At 45.9% G+C, this 27,688-nt stretch overlaps 1 protein-coding gene and 1 long non-coding RNA gene across 5 annotated transcripts; one reads left to right on the plus strand and one right to left on the minus strand.

Moving 5' to 3' along the window:
* Window positions 1-4,296: 4,296 nt before the first annotated feature.
* Window positions 4,297-27,464, minus strand: Spindoc (spindlin interactor and repressor of chromatin binding). Of its 4 annotated transcripts, none has more exons than XM_039084096.2 (7): window positions 25,411-25,528; window positions 24,272-24,432; window positions 17,719-18,048; window positions 17,494-17,643; window positions 17,230-17,355; window positions 16,867-17,064; window positions 4,297-5,083 (listed from the first exon to the last, which is right to left on the minus strand). In XM_039084096.2, the coding sequence occupies exons 2-7, from the start codon at window positions 24,294-24,296 to the stop codon at window positions 4,872-4,874; spliced, it is 1,041 nt and encodes a 346-aa protein (XP_038940024.1). In that variant the 5' UTR covers window positions 24,297-24,432; window positions 25,411-25,528; the 3' UTR covers window positions 4,297-4,871. The 4 variants fall into 4 exon arrangements, 3 of the variants coding, with proteins under 3 accessions (XP_038940024.1, XP_006230926.1, NP_001386609.1); XR_350851.5 differs by lacking the exon at window positions 24,272-24,432 and adding an exon at window positions 16,620-16,696 and having other exon boundaries at window positions 5,012-5,083; window positions 25,411-27,464; XM_006230864.5 differs by lacking the exon at window positions 24,272-24,432 and having other exon boundaries at window positions 4,297-5,045; window positions 25,411-27,464.
* LOC134483963 (uncharacterized) lies at window positions 5,083-13,024 on the plus strand. The gene is made up of 2 exons (XR_010061189.1): window positions 5,083-10,994; window positions 11,085-13,024. It is a non-coding gene; the product is annotated as an uncharacterized LOC134483963 (long non-coding RNA).
* Window positions 27,465-27,688: the final 224 nt, after the last annotated feature.

The following is a 27,688-nucleotide window of genomic DNA, read 5'->3' on the forward strand; positions in this document are numbered from 1 at the left end:
GAAACATACATGGAAACAAAACACTTACACACATTAAAAAGAAAAAGATTATCTCGAAGCTCACATCTTTATCATTTAGGGGTGCCTGTTAGGAATTTAAGGGCCAGGTATAGTGACTCACAGTCTGCAGTCTCAGCAGTGGAGGCGGAACTGATGGTGCATGTTTGCGGCCAGCCTAGGCTACCTGTGGAACCCCCTAGAACTCAGAGCTGAGAAATGGCAGAGAAAGAGAGTAGCTTAGCCAAGGCAGTTGGGACTGGGAGGGCACTAGAACTGGCAGTCACATAGCTGGGGGCCCCAGAGGCGCTAGCTAATGAGTCCTTCAGCCCCTTTCTCCATTTTTCCCTGGGAGCCCCATTGCCAGCAGGGTAGCACATCCCAGGTCTAAAAGGACAGACTATACTATTCATAGTCCTGGCAGCATACAACATATAACTCAGCAAAGGACAATGTCCTTGCATCATGTGACCTCACAGTCAATCCCAAACAGTGCTGTGTGTCTGTGTGTACCATGCATGCAGGTGTTCCTGGACACCTATCAGGTCCCCTCAGAGCTGGACTCAGGTGACTGTGAACCACCTGATGTGGGTCCTGGGAATCAAACTCAGGTCCTCTGAAAGAATAGCAAGTTCTTTTTTTTTTTTTTTTTTTGTTCTTTTTTTCGGAGCTGGGGACCGAACCCAGGGCCTTGCGCTTCCTAGGTAAGCGCTCTACCACTGAGCTAAATCCCCAGCCCAGAATAGCAAGTTCTTAACCACAGTCATCTCTCTAGCCCCATTTTTCACTTTTTTAAAAAAGATTTATTCATTTATTATATATAAGTACACTGTAGCTGTCTTCAGACACACTAGAAGAGGGCATCAGATCCCATTACAGATGGTTGTGAGCCACCATGTGGTTGCTGGGATTTGAACTCAGGACCTCTGGAAGAGCAGTCGGTGCTCTTTAACCATTGAGCCATCTCTCCAGCCCCTGACCCCCTCGTTTTTCACTTTTTTTTTTCTTTCTTTTTTTCAGAGCTGGGGACCGAACCCAGGGCCTTGCGGTTGCTAGGCAAGCGCTCTACCTCTGAGCCAAATCCCCAACCTCATTTTTCACTTTTAAAAATTACTTTAATCTATGTCTGTCTTGTGTATGCACAGTGTGTGAGGTCCCCTGAGCTTGAGTTGTAGGCATAGTGATGTGAGTGCTAATGTTAAAAAGTAGCTTTTTGGGGGTTGGGGATTTAGTTCAGTGGTAGAGCGCTTGCCTAGGAAGCGCAAGGCCCTGGGTTCGGTCCCCAGCTCCGAAAAAAAGAACCAAAAAAAAAAAAAGTAGCTTTTTTTTAAAATAAGTTTATTATATATGTGAGTACTCTGTAGCTGTCTTCAGGTCTTCAGACACACCAGAAGAGGGCATCAGGCCCCATTATAGATGGTTGTGAACCACCATGTGGTTACTGGGAATTGAACTCAGGACCTCTGAAGAGCAGTCTGCTGTGGATTGCGGTTTGTTCTTTCTGCTCCCTCAAGAGGGTGCCTGTACTTAGGTGAGATCAAATGAAATCTTAATCGGTCATCAGGTAAGGCTAGAGCCTGTGATTGGGCAGTGGAAGACAAAGGCGGAGCTGAAAGATTTAGAAAGAGACTGAGAGGAGACAGACAGAATGGAACCAGAAGGAGAAGATGGAGCCCCACGTGGTCTGGAGAAGCTGCAGGTCACTAGAGATTTCAGAGATGGGCAAGAAGCAGTGGAGGGTGCATTTGCCCAATCTAGGTGTAGGTGTGCAGCTTGTATTTATATCAATTGAGTTTTGTGTTCTTTGTGTGGGCATTTTGGGGTTGGAGAGTTACTGTTATAAATCTGGCTGGCGGGCTGGAGAAATGGCTCAGCGGTTAAGAGCACTGACTACTCTTCCAGAGGTCCTGAGTTCAATTCCCAGCAACCACATGGTGGCTCATAACCATCTGTAAAGAGATCCGATGCCCTCTTCTGGTGTATCTGAAGACAGCTACAATGTACTTATATATAATAAAATGAATAAAATCTTTTAAAAAAAAAATCTGGCTGGCAGGAACCATGGGGCAGGAAGGCCGATGCTGGTTTAGCATGTCATTTTGTTTTTGTTTTTGTTTTTAAAACTACATGCAGGGAGGGGGGAGGGGGATGTTTGCCCAGAAACTGGGAAAGGGAATAACACTTGAAATGTATATAAGAAATACTCAAGTTAGGGGCTTGGGGATTTAGCTCAGTGGTAGAGCGCTTGCCTAGGAAGCGCAAGGCCCTGGGTTCGGTCCCCAGCTCCGGAAAAAAAAAAAAAAAAAAGAAATGTATCTGTCCAAAAAAAAAAAAAAAAAGAAATACTCAAGTTAATAAAAAAAAAAAAAAAAAAACTACATGCTACAGCAGTCAGTGCTCTTAACCACTGAGCCATCTCTCCAGACCCCAATTGATTTTTTTTTTTTTCGGAGCTGGGGACCAAACTCAGGGCCTTGCGCTAGCAAGCGCTCTACCACTGAGCTAAATCCCCAACCCCTAGCTGCAAGCATTCTTAACCATAAGCCAAGGCATTGCTTTGGCTCCCTCACTCCACGGTCTGTTTTGTGAGACTCTGTAGACTAGGCTGGTCTCAGAACTCTCTGAGCTGCCTATTTGTCTGTCTGCCTCCTGAATACTGGAATTAAGGCGTGTGCCACAAAACCTGTGTCTGAGTACAGGTGCATGAGTGGCTTGTGCTGGTGTGCCGGGCACACAGAGCTCAGAGGACAACTTCCACAAGTCTCCTTCCACCATGTGAGTTCAGGGAAGGAATAAACTCGGGACATCAGGTCTATGGCATGGGCTTCTTCTATCAAATTAACCAACCAGGAAGGGGCAATGGGAACTCTCAACTTGAAGCTAGCTGATGGAAGTGTAGGACAACCTCAAAGGCATTGAGCCCTTACCCTGAAGGGTGTTACTTGTTTTTTACTATTGTAACTGAATTGTTAGGCTGTGCATGGTGGAGAACACCTAATAATCCCAGTACTTGGGAGGGTGATCATGAGTTTGAAATATCTCAAAAAGTAAAAGAAACTGCCAAAACTGTCATTAATTATATGAGAAAAAGGCCACACAGAACCAACACCTAGAGACCAACATGGCATTTGACAGACATTTATTGAGCACAAATGTGCCAGGCCCTACACAGGGCATCAGAAATATCAAGTCAATGCAATCTGGTCCCTGCCCCACAGAGTTCACAGTCTAGGACAAATCAGGCTCATACAACCACAAAGGGGCATTTGGATAGTCATTTTACAACACAATCTTTTATGAGTTTCCTCAATGCTTTGTGAGAGATACAATGTCTTAAAAAACAAGTCCACATAAATGTGAAGTTACACAATTGTAGGGACAGAAACCACCTGCAATTTCAACACAGTGCTTCCACAGACAGGCTACATCTACATTACTTTTAAGGAGTATACAGACCGTGCCAACCTGCAGAGCCCAGGTGTCTGTGGCCCATACAGTGGCTGGGACATTGTGGATATGGCAGACCCTTTAACTGCTGCATCTACTTCCTCTCTGCTCTTCTCCTGGGCTGCTCCTGAGAACCTCAAATGGCCTGAAAGGGCCAGTTCTCAGCAGTTCAGTATGAGTTGTCTGGCCTAGGAGATAGTAGCTTAAGCAAGCACACAGCATACTGATTCTTTACTTTTCCCTAAGTCTCCGTAATACCGGGAGCAGTGAGCAGTGTGGGATGGCCCCACCTCACTATACCTCCTGGGGATTCTGAACAGGACAATAGAATAGAATCTAGGATTTGAGTAGCAATCTGGGACATTCATTTTCACACCAAGTGTAAAGCCCACAGATTGGGTCTATACAGAGATAGCTCAGGACGCCTAAAATCTGCAAATCCCAAGCAGAACTGGGTTGAGGCTGAGGAACAGGGGTGAACTGTGTAGTGGAAGGTACAGCCCTTTGAGAAAGCAGGGGTATACCACCTTCACATCACAGAGGAGGCTGGCCAGGATCAGGCCCCAATAACTCTTACTTCCTTGGGCGTGAGTGTGCTCAGCCCCATAGTTGCTTTGCTTCAACAGAGGCTTACCAGGTGGGTCAGTAGGTCAAGTGAAGAAAATGGGTCTCTCAGGTGACTGACACCAAGTTAAAACAGATCCTGAAGTCCAAGCAAGATCTAATCTGGGCTCATTGCTTCTTTGCACTGGACAGGGGTCGCTGACTCCCATCTGGGACTGCCTTTCAGTTTCCTGCCCCTCAAGCTGCTCTAAGAATACTCCCTTTTCCCAATGACAGCCCACACAGAACTTTTAATAAAAAAAAAAAATAATTTATTGTCAACAAAGGCAATATATACAACAGGACAATAGATGCAACAGGACAACAGGTAAAGGGGTGGTACAGGGAACTCTCGGCAGGAATGAGGAGGTAAGAGGTAATGGAGGCCTCCTGCTGTAGGAGCCAAAAGTGGGGGAGGAAAGGTGTCCCCCGAGGTAGTGGGACTCAGTTCAAACCCCATCATGACCACCTCTGCATAAGGCACTGTGCCAGGGGAGAATGGTGGGGAGCTGAGAGGAAGGAGGAGGTGTGGGGTCAGCAAAGGATTGGGGAAGGTGTTCTCCACAGGCCAATGCCTTACCACCCAACAACCTAAGCCACCTCTGCCCACCTCAGGCTTGGCCAAGGGCAGGCATTTTCTAGTACCCCAATGTGACAGTAATGTCACACCTCCCCCCTCCACATTGTCCTGGCACCTGGTTTTATAAATTCTCCATCAGGTGGCCAAGCTGGGCAGATCTGAGATTTAAGCCAATGGGGGATGACTGCCTCCTCCCGCCTACCTTTCCTTCTTCCCACCTCTCCCTCTCTAGAAAACTGAAAACCTATACTCCACTTCCTGCCTCTGGTTGTCCCTTAACAGTGGCACTGGATTCTGACAGAACTGTGGGCCAGCCTGGGTTGTCACCTGTTCCCAACCCCTTGGTGCCCTGGGGGTGCTTGGACCAGTCCTGTAAGAGGCTGACGGCTGGTGGTTCCTCCATCCGAACACGGATAACCTGGAGATCCAGTGTCCCACGGAGCCCCGGAGGGGAGGCTGGGAAGGGATGGGAGCAAAGAGCACAGTCAGACCTTCCAACGGTCCCCAGACTAACAGGGCTTTTCTCTTTTCCGTAGCCCAGTGTCTTGTCCTGGGAGAAGTCCAAGGAAAGCACTAGGCTCACTCTTTTTTTTTTTTTTTTTGGTTCTTTTTTTCGGAGCTGGGAACCGAACCCAGGGCCTTGCGCTTCCTAGGTAAGCGCTCTACCACTGAGCTAAATCCCCAGCCCCCACTAGGCTCACTCTTAATCGACCAGGAATGGCTGGCCTTACAACCCTTAGGCACAGAGCAAGCATTAAATGCTGCTTCTGCCCTGTGTATTCAGCACATGGGTTCACAGGGCCCATGATGTCACTCTCCAAGTTCTAACTTCAAGACTGAACATAGAAGTGAAACAGTAGGGGATGCCCAAAGAAGCCCTAACATGGCTTTGGCTGCACAGCCCCGGAGTGATAAGGCAGAAAGAGCATACATAGCACACAGACAACTAACTTAGTGCCTCAGCTTTGCCCGTCAGCCTTCATCCAGGCTCCAAATCCTTTGAGCCAATAGGTCTTAGTCAGTTATCTTAGCAACATGGCAAAGGTACTGAGAAAGGCAAAGCTACGCCTCCAGTTAGGGCAAAGTAGAAACACAAAACTGTCCTTGATTTGGGTCCATGCAAGTGATGTATGGCAAAGCAATCCCAGTACTTGGGAGGCAGAGGCAAAGGCAGGTCATCCAGGAGTTCAAGGCCATAGCTCATTAGTTAAGGGTACTAGCTGTTCTTTCAGAGGACCCCAGTTCAATTCCCAGAGCCCACATGATAGCTCACACCTTTCTATAACTCCAGTTTCAGAGCTTCTGACATTCGTACGCAGATATACATGAAGCGAAAACACCAATAAACATAAAATAAAAATAGAGACCAGTCTAGAAAAAAGAAAAGACTCAACCCCTGCAAAGAGGGGGAAAAGCCAGGCAGTGGTGGGAGACGCCTTTAATCCCAGCATGAGACAAGAGGCAGATGGTACCTGATTTTTTTTTTCTTTTTTTAGATTTACTTATTTGATTTTCTTTTTTAAATATAAATACACTGTAGTTTCAGACACACCAGAAGAGGGTATCAGATCCCATTACAGAAAGTTGTGAGACACCACGTGGTTGCTGGGAATTGAACTCAGGACCTCTGGAAGAGCAGTCAGTGCTCTCTTAACCGCTGAGCCATCTCTCCAGCCCCTGATATTTTTTAAGAAAAATTTTCCCCCACACAATTTAAGACAGGTATGACTTTGCTGTTTTTTGCTGGAGTTTAAAATTATGCATAAGAATATAAGATAAACATGGTGACCTATACCTTTAATGTCAGTACTTGGGAATCAGAGGCAGGTAGATCTCTTGAGTTTGAGGCCAGCCTGTCTACACTACACAGTGAGTTCTATGACAGCCATGTCTACATAGAGACCCTGCTCATTAACAAAAACAAAAAACAAAAAACAAAAAAAAACAAAAAAACCAAAAACCTGAGAATACAGCAAGTGCAGTGGTAAAGCACTTGTCTGAACAATTCTAAGATCCAGGTTCAGTTCACATACAGAGAGACTCCTCAAACCAGGTGTGGACTGCACACATGCTCCTAACTCTTGCCCATGGGAAGGCAGAGAAGGAAAATTGTAACACCAAGTTCAAGGCCTGTATAGGAAGCTGAGTAAAACCCTGTCCTGTCTCAAAACAAAAAGACAGCGGGGCAGTAGCTCAGAGGCTCAACACTAAAGTCTGAGTTGGTGCCCTGGCTGGGCTAAGCAGACATCCGTTCTCTTCTCCCGAGGAAAAGGTAAGGCAATATAATGTCAGAGTAGTGGCAGTTGGGAGGAGTAAATAGGTTTGCAGATGGACTGATGTGGGGTTTGAGACAAAAAGGGTAACTAGCAATTTACTAGAAAAGGAGTAGTATGACAAGGCCTTGCTAGGTTGCCTTGGCTGCCCAGGAACTTGCTATGTAGACCAGACCAGTCTCAAACTCACGGTGATCTGCCTGCCTCCTCCTCTTGAGTGTTAGGGTTATTCCTTTTGTTTTGAGACAGGAGTTTACTAAGTAGCCCAGGATGGCGTCCAAACTCATCCTCTTGCCTCAGCCTCACTAGTGTTCACTCTGCCAACAACTTTTAATCCACCAAACCAAATAGAGGTAACACCTAGTTACCAGTAGCGAGGCTATTAACCAACAGAAGAGAGGGCCAGGCTATGATCTCACAGATGGTATCTAGAGCTAAGGACCCAGATGCCATCTCCTAAATACATATAAACATTGTCTATGCTAAACTTGGAAGTGTTATGACCACGGGCTCATCACAGGACAATAAGCTTACAGTCTAACATAGGAATGACAGACAGCAATGTGACGTGCTACCAATTGTAGGAATAAATAAGCAAGGAATGTGGGAGATGCCGGCTGTGATGCTACACATCTGTAGTCCCCGGAGTTGGGAAGACGAGGGTTTGAGACTCTACAAGGGTCTGCATAGATAGAAATAGAGAGACAGAATGCAGAGGCCTAAAGTCTGGCTTTAACCTTAAGGCAGCCAATGGAGGTTGGCAAAGAAGAAACTTCAATATAGAATGTTTGTGGACAAAGTCAGTGCATCGGACTGCAGAAACAGGTAAAAGGCAGTTGACAGAGTAAAGATTAAAGATTGCAGCTTGGGTATGAGTGGAACAGCAGCCAGAGGAATGAAGGAGTCAAGAAAGAAGAAATAACAGCTTTATGCAGGTTGACAGAAGACCTGGAAGAGGTGAATGCCAGAGAGGAGAAAATAATTGCTTTTGCAATGGGAGAAGAGCTAACCCCTGCTAGGGTCAGTCCAGCCTTCTGCTGGAGGTACACTAGAACCCAGACACTCAACAGAAAGGGACCTTTGGAACAATTTCCTCTGAGATTGAAAAATTCTATCCTGCAGAGGAAGCTCCTTAAGTAGGAAGGTAAACAATTCAAAATAGTTTCAGGAAGTCACCCAAACTGATTAAATTCACTAAGCCTCTCCCTATGAGTAAACAATGAAAGCTCAGTTCAAAGACACTTATGAGGAAAACTGACTGGAAGAAGCAGAAACCAACTGAACTGCATGTAAGAGGTTTAGCTTAACTGAGGTGCCTCGAAAGGACTTTCTCCAGCCTGTGGAGTGGTCTACAGGCTGTGCAGTGTGCACCAAATTTCCATCTTTGTGAGTGACAGGTCACCCATGCCTTTGAATCATTTCTGTTCCTGTAAGTAACCCCTCACCTGTACCCTGGAAATGGGCGGAGACACACCTTGTTGGTGTTGTTTTATCAGTCAGGGCAGAGCAGATGGCAGTCCTTTGTCATCCTAGCTTGATACCTGTCTTGGTGGCCAAAGCTGTTTCATGACTAGGGCACATTTGGAAAAAAAAAAAAAAAAAAAAAAAGAAAAAGGTAACCCCTCATCCACATTCCTGTGAGTAATGTTAACTCAATAAAACTCACTGGGTCACACTGGACTTTGGTGGCATGCATTCTTTTGGTCTCTTGTCAGTTCCTCAACTGGGGGGAATGGATTTGTATGAATTGCATCTCCTCAAGGAAAGTGTTGCCACACAACAGGGCTGTGCATCAGCTTGTGACTGGGTGTCTGGAAGAAGCCTGACAGGTTACAGCCTGTTGGGCGAGAGACCCTGGCTAAGAAACCTTACCCCACTTATGTGGCACTAGCAGGAGGTGTGGCCTTGTTGGAGGGAGTGTGTCACTGTACAGGCAGGCCTTGAGAGCTTATGCGCAAGCCCCACCCAGCACGGAAGAGAGCCTCCCTCCCGGTCGCCTGCATCCTTCTGGTCAAAATGTAGAACTCGCCCCCTTATACACTATGTCTAGAATCACCAGGACATAGAATAACTGTTTAGCTTTTTGTGGAACCGCTAAACTGCTTTTCCACAGTGGCTGTATCATCTTACATTCTAACCAGAAATGTATCTGTTCTTAAAAAAAAAAAAGTACAACTTCCCACCATGCCTGCTTGGACGCTTCCATGTTTTCTGTCTTGATGACAACAGAGTAAACTCTGAACCTGTAAGCCAGCCCTATTAGATGTTGTCCTTTATTAAGAGTTGCCTTGCCATGTCTCTTTACAGCAATAAGACCCAAGGTCCAGCTTCCACCCGATAGCACTTTATTTTTGTACTGCTGGAGTTTTTGCTGGACACAGCAGTTTATGCTTATAATCTTAGCTCAAGGGCTGAGGCTGGAGAACTGAGAGATTAAGGTTAGCCTGGCCTACAGAACAGACTCTGTAAGTCTTGGCTACCCTTGCAAAGGACTCAAGTTCAATTCCCAGCATCTACTTGGTGGCTCACAACCATTTCTAATTCTGCAGGTGATTCAAAATGCTCACCTGGAGTCAGCAGGTCCCAGGCAAGCATGATATGCAGACTTATATGCAGACAAAACAACCAAACACATTGGGATTTTATACACATGCTAAACAATCATCCCACGCTAGTATCTTCCTTTTCTGGTTTTTATTTATTTTTATGTATTTATTTTACTTTAAACTTTTTTGGTTCTTTGTGAGTTTCATGTGATGCACCCCAGTCCCACTTATCTCCTCGGCCCCTCATATTTGCCCCTCTGCCCTTGTAACCTTCTTCCTAAACACACACACACACACACACACACACACACACACACACACACACACACCCATAGAAAACACCTCATCATGGAAGCTGTAGTGTGTCACAGTGTGCCCTGAAGTACACCTGTGTCCACACACTATCACACATGTTCAGGGTTGTTTTTTTAAAATCATTGTTGTTCTATTAGATGAGCTAGGGATAAAGCAAGGTAGCATGAGATGGTGTGTGAAAGTGTAGGTAAGAGAAACTTTCAGAGTTGGTGTTCTTTTTTTGGTTTTTCTAGACAAGGTTTCTCTGTGTAGTCCTGCCTGTCCTGAACTCACTCTGTAGATCAGGCTGGCCTCCAACTCAAGAGATCTGCCTGCCTCTGCCTCCCAAGTGCTGGGATTAAAGTTGTGCACCACCACCACACCCAGCTTGGTGTTTCTAATGCGAACCAGGCATCAAATTGATGTCTGGTTTGAACAGCAAGAATTTTACCCTTAAGCCAACTCTCCAGCCGGGCCTTTCTTTCAAGGTGTGGTCTCCCTACTTTGCCTAGGCTGGCATGAGGCCCCTGAGCATAAAGGCAGTGGCTGGGACCACAGATGTGCGCCATTACAACGCCTGGCTCACAGTTTAGGTTTCCTGCGCTCTACCCTCATGATCGAGACATTACAGAGAGCTCAGAACTTAGCTATGGGTCCAGAAGCTGGGGACTCCTCAAGTTACTGATTCTTCTGGGTGCCAAGGGAACAGAATCAATGGATGGAGAAAAGAGCAGGGGAGCAAAGCCTGATGTGACAGAGAAGAGAACCCTAAAGCCAGAGAAAGCATGCTGAGAGCCACTGAACTGCTGAGCTGCGCCTAATTCCAATGGAAGGAGTGACTCCTGAAAGCTGTCTGACCTCCCTTGTACACCATGACATGTGCCCTCCCATAAGTAAATGAAAGGAAAAACTTTTAGAAAGCTTGAGAAATAAGGAAAGAAAGCTGTGAGGATTGATTACAAGTCTTTGGGACAAACTGGTCCACTTCACTCTTGGCCCCTTGAAGAGGTCTCCTCCTGAGTGGGCTGCTCCAACTCTCACTTCCCACCTGCAGAGGCTGGACTAAGCCCACTTCTTTTAGTTCTCACTAAAGACAAACCCTACCCAGGGATCTTGGAAATGTCACACCACTCAAATGACAAGCGAGAGCAGAAAGCAGTTTCCAGCTCAAGAGCTTTGTGTCAGGCACTGCTGTTGCAGAGTACGTGACCACGCTGTGAGCCCCGAGACTGGCTGGTTATTGGGAAAGCCTAGGTGCGCTGTGAGCCCCGAGACTGGCTGGTTATTGGGAAAGCCTAGGTGCGCTGTGAGCCCCGAGACTGGCTGGCTATTGGGAAAGCCTAGGTGCGCTGTGGCTCTTCCCTAGCACACACATTCAGTCCAAGAGCTTTCTGCTTGTGATAAACAGGATTCAATAAAGTCAACCATAAGTCAAGAGGCAAGGCAAGCAACCTGTTGACAAGAAGTGAACATGGGAAAAACAAAAACAAGAGTAAGAGGAAGTCAGGAGGATAGACAGAGAGATGCACAGGAAGTAGAAGGGAGGGATGTTCAGTTGGGAGGGGGCTGAGACAACATGGAGAAGAACTTTCATTTTGGGAATGCTGGTGTTAAAGAAGGGCAGCTGGGTGCTTTCTCTGCCTCTCTCTGATCTCGCAGGCTCTCACCCCAACAACTGGTTCCCGAATCTGAACTGGTAAAGTTGAACCTATTGAGACTTTGTTATAGACGACATTTGGCAATCCAACATCAGAGAAATCACACCATTTGCAGACAAACTAAGAAGCCATCAGATTTGGGAAGTCCTCAAGGAGTTATGGATGGGAAAAACCATAATGCAAGGTGCTAGGGATACTGTATAGCATCACTTTACATGGCTTAAAAACAGAAGTCAAAAACGAGAAGCCAAATGGCTTGGCTGAAACTGGCTCAGTACTGATTATCATCTTAGTACTTCATACTTTATCCTCCAGGGTCAGAGTGACGTCCTGTACCATCTCAAAGAAAAACTACATAAAGGAAAAAGAAAACTATGGAAAGTGGACTGATAAGATACAAGCTTTAGACTTATAAATGAAAATACTTAGGCACAGAGCAATTAAAAGATTTAATGACTGTTGTTAAAAACAACATTGCTCTGCATTTAATCAAGGGATGGAACAGCTTCAGTAGATAAAACAAAAAATTCAGGCAAGACCAGAAAACAAGTATTTTGGTGAACTGCTATATTTATAGCAGAGACCAAGGCTAACCACACAAATAAATGGCATGAAATTAAAGGTTTAGTAGACATAGGAACAGATGTAACAATAATTTCACCAAAATCACGGCATCTAGATTGGCCTCCTCAGGAAGTAAATATATTCAGCTTCTAGACATTGAATTTTATCTCAGTGAAACAACGTGCAGGATGGGTCAAGTGTATGCCAGAAGGGACAAACAGGGAAGTTAAAACTATATGTGGCGGGGTTGGGGATTTAGCTCAGTGGTAGAGCGCTTGCCTAGGAAGTGCAAGGCCCTGGGTTCGGTCCCCAGCTCCGGAAAAAAGAACCAAAAAAAAGAAAAAAAAAAAAAAAAAAAGGATAATTTTGGTCTGGAGAGATGGCTCAGTGGTTAAGAGCACTGACTGCCCTTCCAGAGGTCCTGAGTTCAAGTCTCAGTACCCACATGGTGGCTCACAACCATCTGTAATGGGATCTGATGCCCTCTTCTGGTGTGTCTGAAGAGTGATACTGTACTCAGATACATAAAATAAACACATAAATAAATCTTTTTTAAAAAGGACATTTTTGTTGTTTGGTATTAAAAACACAGTAAAGGGATTTAAAATGTTTTAAGTAAATTCAAAGGGTTTTTACTACAGTTCAAATTTGTTTTTTCAATCTCTAAGAGTTGGAGCGATTTGGAGCTAGGATAAAGTATTTCATGCCTACAAAGCCAGCAGAGACAAACTGGTTGTTTCTAGTGTTATAGAGATGGTGGTAGTGGTGGCACATGCCTTTAATCCTACCACCCAGGCACAAAACTCAGATACAGCTCCTAATTGGTATATTTGCTCAGTAGAGAAATCATATACCATATTTACAGATTATTATAAAAACCCTCTATAGAGTTACCAGAGAGGCAGCTAATTTCCAATGGGGCCAGGAACTAAAGAACCATTTCTGTGACTGCTGGTGAGCTCATCCCCCTGCATGCAACCCTGACCAACACTGAAGCAGATAATACCCTAATTATGGATATCATATTTATCAGTGACCTAGCAACCAGGATTCTTCATAAATCAAAAAAGAGTTCACCAACATTTGCCCATTGGCTTCTATTGCAAATGCTTTCCATATTAGAGAACAAACATATAATCCTCATCCCTAAACTGTTCACTACCTCCCCAAAATAGCTATCTTCCAAACTGTGGAGACCTGAAGAATGGTCATAAACAATACCAACCATCGATGGAACCAAAACTAATGGAAAGAGGCAGTTTACAGACGAGAGGATGGGACAGCCAACAGCGAGGAAGGAACCACAAAAACAGCAGCACTATTGGCTATAAGACAAACAACTAAGAAAGCAAAAGGAAAAAACCTCTTCCCCAAGTAATTCATGGTGCATGTGCGATGGTATAACAACATGGTCAACAAAGTGGAAACACTCACTAGAAGATAAATGGCAAAGATACCTAGTCCTGGGAGGTGTGAACAGAAATGGCAGAAGTTAGTGAAACACAGCAAAGACACCAAATGTTATGTAGCTCATACAGGCAAGACAGACAAGGAAATAGTGAACACATCAGCATCATACCAGAATATTACAATTCACCAGGGAACAAATCCAGAATAAATCAGAAAGGATGATAGAGGGCCAGAGAGATGGCTCAGTGGTTAAAAGCACTGACTGCTCTTCCAGAGGTCCTGAGTTCAATTCCCAGCAACCACATGGTGGCTCACAACCATCTGTAATGGGATCTGATGCCCTCTTCTGGTGTGTCTGAGGACAGCGACAGTGTGTACTTATATACAAGAAATCACAGTGATTTAAATTAAAAAGCTACTTGTAGAAGGCAGGCAGAAATTCTAGGGGAATGTCCTTTGTGACCTATAAATAAATACTTAAATCTTGATCTTATATATAAGGAGAAAGGTAAATATAGGCATATATTTATCCAAACAGGTATATTTTACTTTCAAAATTTTAAAGAAATTTTAAACTTTCAATTTTAAGATAATACTTTTACTGTTGCCAAAACCCACTTTGCCCCAGGAAAGATATACCCTCAGAGTTAGGGTTGAGAAAGGGTTTTGTTTTTATCTTTCCAGGAGAATAAAAGCATCCAACTAAGGAAGCCGGAGACCAGACAAGTGAAACATCTGAAGAGAGGACATCATCAAGAGAGTACGTCCCAAGACAAAGAGTGAATTGGCCAAGTGGTATCATCTGCCTCCAGCACGTTTCTGCTGCCCTCTATTGAAGAAAGTGGCAAATTGTCTGTCTGTCGTACCAATTCAATTAAAACTTAAAGCTGGCTGTGGGGTTGGAGCATGGACCTCTCCTTCTCTAAACCCACATATGCTTGTTAAAGGACAACCCAAAATCTGTGTTGCATATCTGAAGAACCACCTGGTATGAGACAAAGGAAAACAAAAAATAAGGGCCACTAGTCTCATAACCTTCTGCTTTTTGATTCTAAAACCTTCTGGAGGTATAAATATTATCTCAAAATCTGTAAGATTATTATGTACATATAACCTCTGTGTAGTGACAGAACACTAAGTCTAAAAATAAGTTTGGTCAAGCTTCCTGTACATGTTTTCAAGATGGAGTCTGAAACAGGTAACTAGAAACAAGTTTGTATACTTAATAGATTGTGATGCTCAAACCTTTCTGAGATCTATTGAGATCTGCTTAAAATGTTTTACGTTTTCTACCATTCCTAACAGTAACCTTTGAGATCTCGGAGAAGATGATGGGGCCCTGTAAAGACAAATCCACTTGGACTGTAGAAAGGCCAACCACAGGGAAAAACTGCCCCGTACCTCTTCTGCCGCCAGGTTCTCCATTGGCTGGCTGCTGCATTCTACCTAGCCAGAATTGCTACTAAGCTGACAAACATTACCCAAAGATGAGCTTCATTACAGACTGCTCAGGACATTCAAACTGCTGAGTTCACAGGACACTCACATGAACATTTTTACAGAACTTTTGAACACAAAACCATCTGTGGAATGCCTGGCAGAAGTAGTTTCAGTACTGTCAACAGTTTGCTAGAGTTAAATTCTTTTAGTTAGACAAAAGGGGGGATATGTTGCAGGATATTTGATCATGCTCTGAATCTGAGACTGTATTATTTGTAAATAATTTTTTCTGTAGAAAAAAACCTGTTTAGTTGTGGTGTGGTTTAGCCCTAGCACAAACCTTTAATTCAAGAGCTTTCTGTTTATTGTAAACCATAGGTCAAGAGGTGGAGCAAGCAACCAGTTGACAAGGAGTGAATATAGGAAAAAAAACTCAGAGTAAGAGGAAGCCAGGAGGACAGACAGAGAGATACACAGGAAGTAGAAGGGAGGGACATTCATTAGGGGGAAGCAGTTGAAACAAAGTGGCGATGGAGTCGTGTCCCCCCCCCCCCCCCCCCCCCGAGCTGGGGACCGAACCGATGGAGAACTTTTTTGGTGGGATGTACTTTGTCTCTAATCTAACAGGTTTTTACCACAGCAACTGACTCCCAAGTCTGAATTAGTACTGGTACTCTTGTGCACATCCACATACAAACTCATACACATAATTTACAATATAATAAAATTTTTTTTTTGAGACAGGGTTTCTTTATATAGCCTTGGCTGTTCTAGAACTACCTCTTTAGATCAGGCTGGCCTTGAACTCATGGAAATCCACCTGCTTCTACCTCTGGAGTGCTGGGATTAAAGGCATGGGTCACCACCATCTGGCTATAAAAATACATTTTTTTATTTTTTTGGTTCTTTTTTTCGGAGCTGGGGACCGAACCCAGGGCCTTGCGCTTCCTAGGCAAGTGCTCTACCACTGAGCTAAATCCCCAACCCAAAAATAAATTTTTTTTTTTTGGTTCTTTTTTTTTTTTTTTCCGGAGCTGGGGACCGAACCCAGGGCCTTGCGCTTCCTAGGTAAGCGCTCTACCACTGAGCTAAATCCCCAGCCCCCCCAAAAATAAATTTTTTAAAAGACTTATAAAATTTAAATTAATTAAAGAGCTGGTCAGGATAGCAAATGCCTTTAATCCCAGCACTCAGGAGGCAGAGGCAGGGAAGTCTCAAGTGGACCAAAGCCAGGTTGGTCTACATCATGAATTCCAGGACAGTCAGAGCTGCATAGTGAGATCCTGTCTCAAAACGCCAAAATATTTTAGTAACAACAAAAATGTGTTTGTTTGTTTGTTTGTGTTAATTTATTTGGGGGAGGGGAAGCATGTGGGCCATGGCACACACAAGGAGGTCAGAAGACAACTTTTGGTAGCCTGTCTTCTTCTACCATGAGTTCTGGGGATTAAAGCCAAGCCATCAGCCTTGGCAGCAAGTACCATCCCCTGATGAGCCATCTATCTCCCTGGTCCCCATGTCCAGTCCAGCTCATAAGGAACGTCTCTGGGTTTTGTTTTTTAAGATGGGTTCTCACTCTGTAACCTAGGCTACTTCCAACATGTGGCAAACCTGTCTCAGACTTTCAAGTGGTAGATTATGCTTGGTTTATAAAGTATTTTTATGAGGACCAAATGAATTATATTCATGAGTTTCTCAGTCAGTAGGACAGGTTATAAACACAACACTAGCTGTCAATGGAAGTTCACTTTTGATATTCATCAGTATCCCATGGTCCCCAAACCTGTTTAAATGGTTGAGTACCTACCTCACTTGGGCCCCTGTATCACCAGGGTGAAGTCAGTTCTTCCAGGGCTCCAGCTGGAACCAGCATCATGGTCTAAGCTGAGATTTAGCAAAGTTAATGACCACCAGGCAGAGACGCTCAGCTTAGAGGTCAGTTTCCTCAGCATTCAAACCCCTGTCGTTGGCCTAATCACCCAGCATCTCTATCTGGGCTCTGGCTGTAATCCAGGGACTCAGTTTCCTCACCAGCCCCTCCCAGGAGGGCTCACCTGAAGAGGGACTTTGTGGCTGGGGCAGGCCCTCAGCAGCTTTGCTGTCTTTTGAAGAGTTCTTACTGTCGGTGGTCCTGAGCTGCGTGTGGGAGAAGAGCTGGAGGACGAAACCAGGAGGGAAGCTGCCATCAGTGAAGTGTCGGACTTCAGCTGGTGCTGCGAACGTCTCTGTGGGTGACTCAGGAGATGGGGGGTCTGGAAGAAGGCGGTGTAGAAGTATGTATGAGTAGAAGAGGATAGAACCCAAAGTCTCAAGCCCTAAGCTTCAGCTGAGCCCATGCAGATGCTCTCTGATGTCTACTTCCTTATGGACTTCTGCTCCAGTGTTACAGCCAGGTTCAGCACCCCTCATCCCCTCACCTGGGTCAGGGTCCAGGATTTTGGTCACATGCCTGCTTCTCTTCTTTCTAGCAGGCTCATCCTCAGGGGACTCTTTCCATCTCTGACCACGGGGCTTTTTATTTCCTTGCTCTATGACAGGGGCAACTGAAAAAGGAAAAAACTTTAGCACTTTAAAGACCTCTGTATCTGAGGTCTTTAACCTCGGGCTCCTGAGAACACCTGCCCACCTCAGCCCCTTAGCACAGGGTGTCCCACTAAGCCAAAGCTCCCCTGTTGACTGACCAGGCAGCTCAAGGGGACGAAGTCCTCTGGGCCGGAGCCTCTTAGGGAGAGATGGGTTGTCCTCGGAGTCCAAGAGGACCACGATCTCTGCTGGCATCCTGGCAGGATCCGGGTTGGAGATGGGGTCTGGCTGGCCATCCTGGCCTGACTCTGAGGGGGCAAAAGCCCACTGAGCTCGAGGGCCCCCACAGGCCCCACTTCTCCCTCAGCCCTCACCCTTACTACCTAGGCTGGGCAGGGATGGCTGGTCAGTTTGGATGTCTTGCAGAAGGGCAACCCCTTCACTCCAGGCTTCCAAGATGTTGCTCTTCTCAGAGGGGCTGAGGTCCAGGGTATGAGGATGCTGCTCCAGGATGTGTGTGCGAGCAGTGTCTGCTGATGGGGACCGGATCTCAGCCCCACACACCATGCACAGCGCCCGTCCACTGCCTCCAGGGCTGTTCCCCACCAGGAACTCCTGCTCCCATGACACTTGCTGCTTGGGCTCCTCACAGCCTTCGACACCTGCTTCCAGCAGGTTAGGCCGAGGTGGTGGCGTCTTTTCCTGTTGGGTTACTGCAGAAAGGGGAACATGCTGTGAAGATGCCAGGGCTGGTGATGCTGTGCAGGATGGGTGAAGGGATTCTATGCAACAGTCTGTCTCATCAGATCCTAACAAACCAGTATGAGGTACAGAGCTAGAGTGCCTGATACTGTACTTTCAACCTTTTACCTCTTACCTAGTCCTGAGCCCCATCCCACATTTCCAGAGCTGGAAGGCATCATACACCTGCCTTGACCTCTTTGATCATCTGGCAGCTATCACTCCTGTGGGACTTCAGGTTTCCTCACCCAACAGTCAGTTCTACTCATACCTGACTTGAAGGTCACAATGCATACTTCAGTCTAGAGCAGTCAAGCTTCACATTTACTATGTAGGGAAGGTCAATTTTTAATTCCTAATCCTCTTGCTTCCACCGTGCTTGATATTTGAAGTGATAGGAATCAAACCCAGGGCTTCATGTATGCTAGGTAAGGACAAGCACTTTACCAACTGAGACAGAACTTTAACCCCGCCCCCTTTAAAGTATTAACTAGTGTCTGTATAATGTAGGGAGGAGGTGTGGGGCCATGACACATGGCCACGGAGTACACGTGGAAGGGAGAGACAATGCTGTAGGATGAAGTTCTATTCATCCACCCTTACATGGGGTCATGCTTAGTTACCCAGGGTGGCCTTGAACATACATTCTCCTGCCTCTGCCTCCTGTATAGATAAGATCACAGGGCTTTACCACCAGACTCTGCCTTTTAGTTGTTCTAGTTAACCTTTTTTAATTATAGTGCTTTTTCTGTTGTTGTAATAAAATATCAAGATCAAAGCAACTTGGGGGGTAAAGGGGTTACAGGTTACAGTCTACCACTGAATAAAGCCAAAGTAGAGAGGACTGAAGGTAGGAGCTTGAAAGCATGCTTCCTCAGCTGGGAGGTAGTGGCCCATGTCTGTAACCCCAGCACTTGGGAAGCAGAGGCAGTTGGATCTCTTGTTGGAGGCCAGCCTGGTCTACAGATCAAGTTCTGGGACAGCCAGGGCTACATAGAAAAGATTTATCTCAAAAAAACAAAACGAACAAACAAAACAAAAACATGCTCCCTTCCAGCTTGGTCTCAGATCAGACTTATCAGCCTAAAACTGGTGCCACCCACAGTGTGCTGGGCCCTCCCTCCCATATCAACCAATCAAAACAATTTCCAACAGATATGTCCACAGGCCAATGTGATGGAGGCAATGCCTCAACTGAGCTTCTCCTGAGGTGACTCTAGGTTTTGTCAAGCTGACAAACCACTACAGATCCACTACAGCAATATCCAAGTTTCCTGGTACCAATTTATGCCCAATTTTGGTTTTGTTGTTTTGATAAACACATTCAAAAGCAACGAGGGGAGTATGCTGGTTAGTTTTTATGTCAACTCGACACAGCTATAGTTAACAGAAGGAGCCTCAACTGAGGAAATGCTTTCGTAAGATCAGACTACTTTCTTTTTTCTTTTCTTTTTGGAGCTGGGGACCGAACCCAGGGCCTTGTGCTTGCTAGGCAAGCGCTTTACCACTGAGCTAAATCCCCAACCCCTCAGACTACTTTCTTAATTGATGTGGAAGGGCCCAACTCATTACGGGTGGAGCCATCCCTGGATTGGTGGTCCTGGTTCTCTAAGAAAGCAGGTTAAATAAACATGAGAGCAAGTCAGTAAGTAGCACCCCATGATATCTACATCAGCTCCTGCCTGCCCTCACTTCTCTTGAAAAGTAACTGTTAAACGGAACTGTAAAATAAATCCTTTCTTCCCTGTATTTAAAACAAAACAAAAACTGCTGAATTAGATCAACCTGTATTTTTCAAGGTGTTTTAACATTAGAATGGAAGTCAGGGAATGTGTTGCACTGGGGAAGAGGTTATGTCTGTATTTCCACAGGTGATGAAAGACTATGGATTCCATCAAAACCGATAAAGTTATGATCTGAATAAAAGAAGTTTTCACATGAAAGGCAGGACTCAAGGAAAGGAGAGAGACAGAAAGACAGCAATGCAAACAACACAGAAAGCTGATTCACCCTGTATGAGGACAGCTCAACAAACTTGCTGAAAGAGACAAATCATTTCATGAGACTAGAGACCTTGATGTGAAATGGGCATTTGCTGAAGGATAGATATACAGGCTACAGATACCACATCAACAGGACCTTCATAAGGACATTCAAACTGTTAAGTTTGTGTGAGTGACACTTGTTTCTGTTGTAAAAGTTAAACTGTGTGCATTTTAGCTTAACCAGAAAGGGGGAAGTTACAGAGAAATTTTAATTCAGCAATTTGGATTTGGCTGGAATGACTCACCTTTAATCCCTCAGGCTAGAAGACAGACATGCCCTTAAAACACACCTTTAATCCCAAATAGTGAAAAAGTTAATTTGAAGAAGGAAACTTGACATTTTTTTAAGGTGACCTCTAATTGAGGGGCACACAAAGTGATGAATCAGAGAAAGATGTGGTGATAAAATGAGTAAGAAACAGGATATGCTCTCAACTCTAATGAGAACAGATAGGAAGGAGAGGATGTAAAAGAACAGAACAGAGAGAATGAAAGTTTTTTTTTCTTCTTTTTTTTCTTTTTCTTTTTTCTTTTTTTCGGAGCTGGGGACCGAACCCAGGGCCTTGCGCTTGCTAGGCAAGCACTCTACAGCTGAGCTAAATCCCCAACCCCATGAAAAGTTTTACCAAGACTGTTTTACAGAGACAAGTTAGAGGTGAAGACAGAATGCAAAGGAGCCAGAAGTTTAGAAGAGATTACCAGAGTTAGTTTGAGGTTAAGCAGAGCAATTCAGTGAGAAGCTGAGAGAAGCCATTTTGAATCAGTCAGCTTAGGGAGGAGTTTTGGCTAGATCAGCTGAGTTGAACCAGCCAATCAGAGTTCATAAAGAGCTATAAAGGGTGAGTTTATTCATCGGTAAGTCTCCAAGACGACAATTACAACCAGAGGACAATTACATCTGGTGAGTAAGCCTCAGAGGCTGAGAGATGCTAGACCTAGATTAGATTGTCTGGAGGCTAGATGCTTCCAAGCCTACTGATAAATAAAACAGAGAAAGAAATGCTTTGGGCCCAGCCCAAACCATGCATCTGCACAGCTTGGGTACAGTTCCCATCTCATCCCTTCATCTGAGAAAATTAGTTACTTTTACATTTCCCCAGGTTGCTTTTGGTCATCACAGCAATACTAACTCTAACTAAGAAAGAAAAGAAAGGGTTTACTTACAGATTACAGTTCAGGCAGAGCCTGAAGTAGAAACCAGAGAAAGAAATGGGGTTTACTGGTTTTCTCCCAAGCTCCTTTCAACTACCTTTCTTTGCACAGCTCCGGCCTAATTAGCAATCAAGAAAATGCTCTACAGGGCTGGAGGGATGGCTCGGCGGTTAGAGCACTGACTACTCTTCCAGAGGTCCTGAGTTCAATTCCCAGCACCCACATGGTGGCTCACAACCATCTGTCATGGGATCTGATGCCCTTTTCTGGTGTGTCTGAAGACAGTGACAGTGCACACATATACGTAAAATAATTTTTTTTCAAAAGGAAAAGAAAATGCTCTACATAAATAGACCCACAAGGTAATCTGATTGAGGCAACTCTTTAATTGAGGTTCCATCTTCCCAGATGGCAACCAAGATTAACCACAATAGTATATATTCTTTGGGAATGAAAATATTACATTTGAGCATTGTGATAGTTTATACATTCTTGGACCAGGAAGTAGCACAATTAGGAGATGTGGCCTTGTTGAAGTAGCCGTGTCATGTGGGTGTGGGCTTTAATACTCTCGTCCTAATTGCCTGGAAGCCAGTCTTCTCCTAGCAGCCTTCAAATGAAGATGTAGAACGCTCAGCTTTGCCTACACCACACCTGCCTGGACGCAGTCATGCACCCACCTTGGTGATAAAGAACTGAACCTCTGAACCTGCAAGCTAGTCACAAACATCTACAAGTTGTCTTGGTCATGGTGTCTGTTCACAGCAGTAAAACCCTAACTAAGACAATCAAAAGAACTGGCCTGCAGGAAATGGCTGCTCTGATTGTTTCTCTATAGCTTAAGGTCTCTCTCAAAGGTCAACCTGTCTCTTACAATCAATCAGCCTTCCTTTTCTGGGGACTCCTGAACTATGTGCAATGATGGCCATGCCCCCTTCGGCTTGTGTTTCTAGCTCTCTGAAGGTGAGAAGATCTCCCTCAGTAGAAACCCTCAGTTCAGAGGCAGCCTGGTTCTCTTCTGTCGGGTACCTGTGATCCCTAGGTACTGTAACTCCCCCTCTACCAACTGGGACCTAGGGAGAGGAGCTTCTGGAACAGTCTAGGTCCCAGAACCTTTTTTCCATGTGACAGGACCCCTAGTTTCAATTGGTCTTCTTCCCCTAATTCTCATAAACTCGGGCTCACGAAGGTCAACCGGGCGCCACCAGCACTTCTTCCATGCAGCCACCTTTTCAATCTTGATTTCTACTACTCACAAGCATTCAGGAACTATGTCCATTTGGTTCTTTCTGTTCCTCCTCTTGCCACCTACCTGGGCTCTTTTCCCTCCCCTCTGGAAAATCACACTGAAGATTATTTTCTCAATTCCCCACGGAAGCTGCAAGTCCCAGCTGACCATCCCATTCCTCTTTGAGGCATGCTTCCACCACAGCACAGCACAGCACAGGCCCTCGACAGATGTCTGTTTAATGTGTCTAAATCTCAAGCACCAACAGCACTAGATATCAATGACACAGGCCCGACCGCAGCCCTTTGATCCCTTTGGCCTCCTCCTCTGCGTAATTCTCACCTGTTGCCTTCTGACAAGTCCCATACTTTATTTCAGAAGCAGTGGGATTGACTGAAGGACCATGTTCTTGAACTTGATAGTTGATTATTCTGCCCATGAACTATATTTCTGGCTATCTTTTTTACTTTTTGAGACAAAATCTACTATCCACGCTGGCTGAGAATTTGTGATTCTCCTGCATCAGCCTCCTGAATAACTCAAATTCCAAACCTGCTCATCAGGCCTGGCAACTGTTTATACCTTGGCAAGGCACTCAGAGAATTCTAGATACAGAGAACCAACTGCTTAGCTAATCACTCTCCTAGAGCCTGAAGACACTCAACAATATTCAAAGCCTATTCCCAAATTTCTAAGTCTACACCACAGCACAATCTGTCTCAGTAAACTGGCAGATAATCCTTCCACTTTCAAATAACAAGACTGTGGCAGTTTGAACGAGAAGGGCCTCCAAAGTTGCATACTCAAGAATGCTTGGTCCATAGTGGAACTGTTTGAGGAGACTTAGAAGGCGTGGTTTGTTAGAGGTGGTGGATCACAATGGGTGGGGCTTTGATGTTTTAAATGCCTAATGCCACCCCAGTTAGCTCTTGTTCTCTCTGCCTTGTGCTCGTGGATCAGGTCAAGCTCTCAGCTACTACCCCAGAACCATCATGCCTGCCTGGGGCCATGCTTTTAGCCAGGATGATCACGGACTCTACCCCTAAACACCCAACTTTAAAAATCTTTTTTTTTGGTGTTTTGTGACTGGGTTTTCCTATGTAATCCTAGCTGTCCCGGGCCTCACAAGTGCTAAGATTTAAAGGTGTATCCCAGGAAGTCCCACAAACCCCTTTTGATTATTTATACTTTGCATTGGTCATAGTATTTGTCACAATAGGAAAGTAAGACAAAAACAACCCACCTTTTTTTCTTTTAAAACACTGTCTCTCTATAGCTCTGGTTGGCCTGTAAGTATATAGACTAGGATGGCCTGAAACTGCCAAGTCTGCCTGTCTCCCTCCTGAGTGATAGGCAGAAATAAAGATGTGCACTACTGCGAGGGCCCAAAGAACAAGATTTGAACTCCTCCACTTTCTCATCCCCCAGACCTTCCTAGAGCCTTGTGCCTAGGCCAAGAGGCCTCTATAATCTTTCCACTTGGTCTTCTAAGTTCTCTTCCATTCTTACTAGAGACACCTTTCCTAACACTTAAGAAAAACAAAATCTAACTAGACCCTCATTCTCAGTTTCTGTGGTCTCTAAAACTGATTACTGGGTCAGCGAGAAGGCTGGGCCAAGCCTGATGACCAAATTCAATACTACACATGGTGTTAAGAACTGACTCCCAAAAGTTGTCCTGACCTCTTCATACTTGCTGTGGTAACTCACAGACACACACAGAGAATCAAGAACTCACTGCCACCCAACATGCTATAGTTCCATATTTACCTGTTGGCTGCACTGGGATGCACATTTAAGAGCAGGGTTTCACTTATCCTGCTCCCCACCTCTGAAAAATGCTTGGCATATAGCTGTCCCAAAAACATGAAGAATGAAGCTCTGTAGATATGTTTCCTTCTAACAGTGACGAGGTCATCCTGGTAAGCACTCTATAAGCCAGCACAAGTAAAAAATATCCTGTGTGATGCACCCAACATTGAGAGGAATAAGGCCTCTTTTTTTTTTCCTTCAAATTTGCAAACCTTCCCTCCCATCCCCAAAAGAGTTACGTTAGAGAAACACAATGAACGACTTAGTTCTCAATCTCTTTTGAGTACTGTCCTGCTTAAGGGAAACAGGTATACCACCATAAGGAAATATTTGCATTTTTTCTTGACTACTTGTCTTCTTCCACAATGGTAGCTCTTTGTTTTCTCCTTTGGACCAGAGAGGCTGGGGAAGGGGGAAGGGAGGGGAGAGCGTTGTATTCCCAGGTCGTCCCTCAAACACCCCCTGTGGCGACTAATCTCCATGTAGATGGCTTGTTACCCACCCCCAAGCCAAGCCCTCTTTTCTCAAACTGGGTGCTACTAGCAATTCCATTCAAATGCTGGGTTCTAGAATTGACACCTGTGGCTCCTGAGACAGAAGGCCTAGAGGACTGAGGAAGGGAGGAGGGTTCTACTTTTTATTTCCCCTCTCTGGAGGTCACCAGCCACGCCAGCCTTCACCTCCGTTATCACTACGGGCGACTAGCCTGGGGCCGAGAGGCCTGGTAGCCCCTCGGCCTAGGGAACAGACCGGAACCGGGAGACAACAGCCGCGCACAAACCACTGTACTGGGAATCCGGCCTCTACTCTGGGCCCGAGGGGGCGCAGGGAACCGGAAGACCTGAAGCGCTCCTTCGGTGTGGATGGAAGTCTCTGGACCCTGAGCGGGGGAGGGGCGGCAGAGGAAGGGGGGCTCCGAGAGGCCTGGGATTTCAAACCAGTGGGGGAGGAGCGAGGGCACCCTAGTCGCTGACCGGACCGGGAAGGGCCCTCCGGGGTTGCAGATGCCGGCCCAGGAGAGCGCCTGGGGACCGGGGACCGGGAACTGGAGATCTACTCCCCGACCACCAAGCGGAAGTGAGGTTCCCCCCCCTCACCTCGGAGCATCGGCTCCGGCCGCGGGATCACGGCCACCACCACGGCCTCCTCGTCGTCGTCGTCCCCTTCCTCACACTTGAGCGTCACCTCGAAGCAATCCAGCGCCGCGGCGCCTTCGGCTCTCAGGGCCATGGCGAGGCGAAGAAGGGCGACCCGATAGCCGAGGACAAGCGCACAGACCTCGGCGCGCCGCCTGTGGCGGCCGCCTCCTGTCCCGGACCACGCCGGGCCCGCGGCCCGCCTAACTCACCCGCCGCTCTCCCGGCCGCCCCGCCAGCCACGGGCTTCAACGCGTCACGACCCCGGGCGGGGAGGGTTCGATCCGGGGCCCCCAACCCCGCCGCTCCCTTTTATGGAGGCTCATTGTCAGCGTCCGTCCCGCAATCCCGCCTCCTGACCAGGCTGGCCAATCACGTGAGGACACGCCCCCAGTTCCGCCCCAGCCACAGGTCTGGGCCAGAACCCTGTGCAGCGGGTTGTCTCCGGCCGCTTTGCTCGGCGACGAAACCTAGAGTCTCCCTTGGAGCGGCGCCCACAGCTTTGGAGAGCCGGTAGCCCCACCAGTGGCCGGCGGAAAGGTGCTGCGGGGCTGCTCCGCATCTTGCTTCTAGCCTTTTCCTTGACTAGCCTCCTGGAAGGCATCGCAGACGAGAAAAGACCGGCGGGGATATAGGAAGGATACATAGGCTCAGGAGTGTGGAGACCGCATCTATTCTAATTTCCTTTGGGCCTCGTTCCTTTATACTAGCACATACGCTTTCGGGGAAAAAAATCACTTTGGATCCTCCAAACAAAGATTCTAGAAGATGAAGAGGACTGGAGTGGCCGTGTGGACGTGTGTAAACCGCTTCCCGATGGATATAATTTACGTTCAAAAAATTAAATAAAAAAACGTGAGTCCAGAGAGTGTGTGTGGCCTTTTCCCAGGACACAACAAATCCCCTGAGAGCCTCCAAGACCGGGATCCGGTTGCCATGGCGCTGCTGCTGCCTGGCTTTCATGCCTGAGTGAAGGCTGTCACAATGGGCACTTAACACTTCTACAGAAACGTCCCCCACCCCCCAGACTCACTATTCAGCTGAGAAACTGCAAAAATGTCTGGAACTAAAAATTCTGATTTTAAGTGCCACCAACAGTAATTATCAGCCCAGAAGCAGTAATTCTGGATAATGGAGGAGGCTAGAGAACAGAAGAGAAACACACAATTTATTTACAGTATATTTTGTTTGTGGGCCCTGGGCGTGTCCAACATACAACCACTGTATCATCAGCTTTTATTTTGTTGAGATAAGGACTCACTTTGATGTCAGTCTGACCTGGAATTTGTGTAACACTGGTTGCCCTAAACCACTTCCTCCTCCCTCTGTAATCAGGTGCAAGGATTAAAGGTCTGAACTGACACCACGTACAGCTTCTACAATATAAGGAATTAAGGAAAGTTCTGTTCTTTGAAATGTATCCAGTACTTCAAATATATTCCAAATGAAGCTATTTCCTAGGCCTGGCTAGTTCCTATTTAAAGGCTGTTTTCTGGTATTTGCACTCTGCTCTGTTTTTGCAGTGGGCTGGCTACAGGAAACAAGCTTCAGGGAGATAGGCCTGAAAGGCAAGAAAAAAGAAAAGCCTATTTTCCCTTCCCTCTGCCTCCTTAGTTCTAACTCCTTTGGAGTGGGTGAAGCTGTGGCTCCAGTGTCTTTGTGAGTCCTTGGTTTGTGTCACTTCCCCTGTTGGGCTTCCAGCTCTTGTCATCCTGTCACTTGGGTCACCCGGTGGTTCCTATTTCTTGTTTGATTCCTAAGCAATGGATAGCCCTAGTATTGCACCAGATTTTTAATACACGTGCTTGTTTTCTTACAGGTCGTGTACCAGAACACCTGTCTGATGGTTAGAGCAACAGCTTGGGGAGGGGTGTTGGTTCTTTTTGTGTGGGTCCTGAGGATTGTACTCAGGCTTGTCACTAGACCCCTACCACATACTTGACATACTAGTTCTTTGGCCATCACAGGTGTAGTGACAGTCTTGGAGTTTCGGTTTCTTTGAAAATAAAAACCACAAAAATATACGGATATGTTTTTATTTTAGTCCCAAGTGTGAGATATGGGGCTGCTTTGGTTTGTCCATAGCAGCTATGATTAGCCTCATGCTCTAGCATGGGTGTGGTTTTTGCCTGCTGCAAATAGTTTAGTTTCTGCCATTGTGTGACTTTTGGAATTCTGAGGAGTTTTGAGAGGGTATATAAATGGTAGGGTGGAGGTAGATAGTTGGGGAATTGTTGGT

Source organism: Rattus norvegicus, chromosome 1 (assembly GCF_036323735.1).
Source record: "Rattus norvegicus strain BN/NHsdMcwi chromosome 1, GRCr8, whole genome shotgun sequence".
Lineage (NCBI taxonomy): Eukaryota > Metazoa > Chordata > Mammalia > Rodentia > Muridae > Rattus > Rattus norvegicus.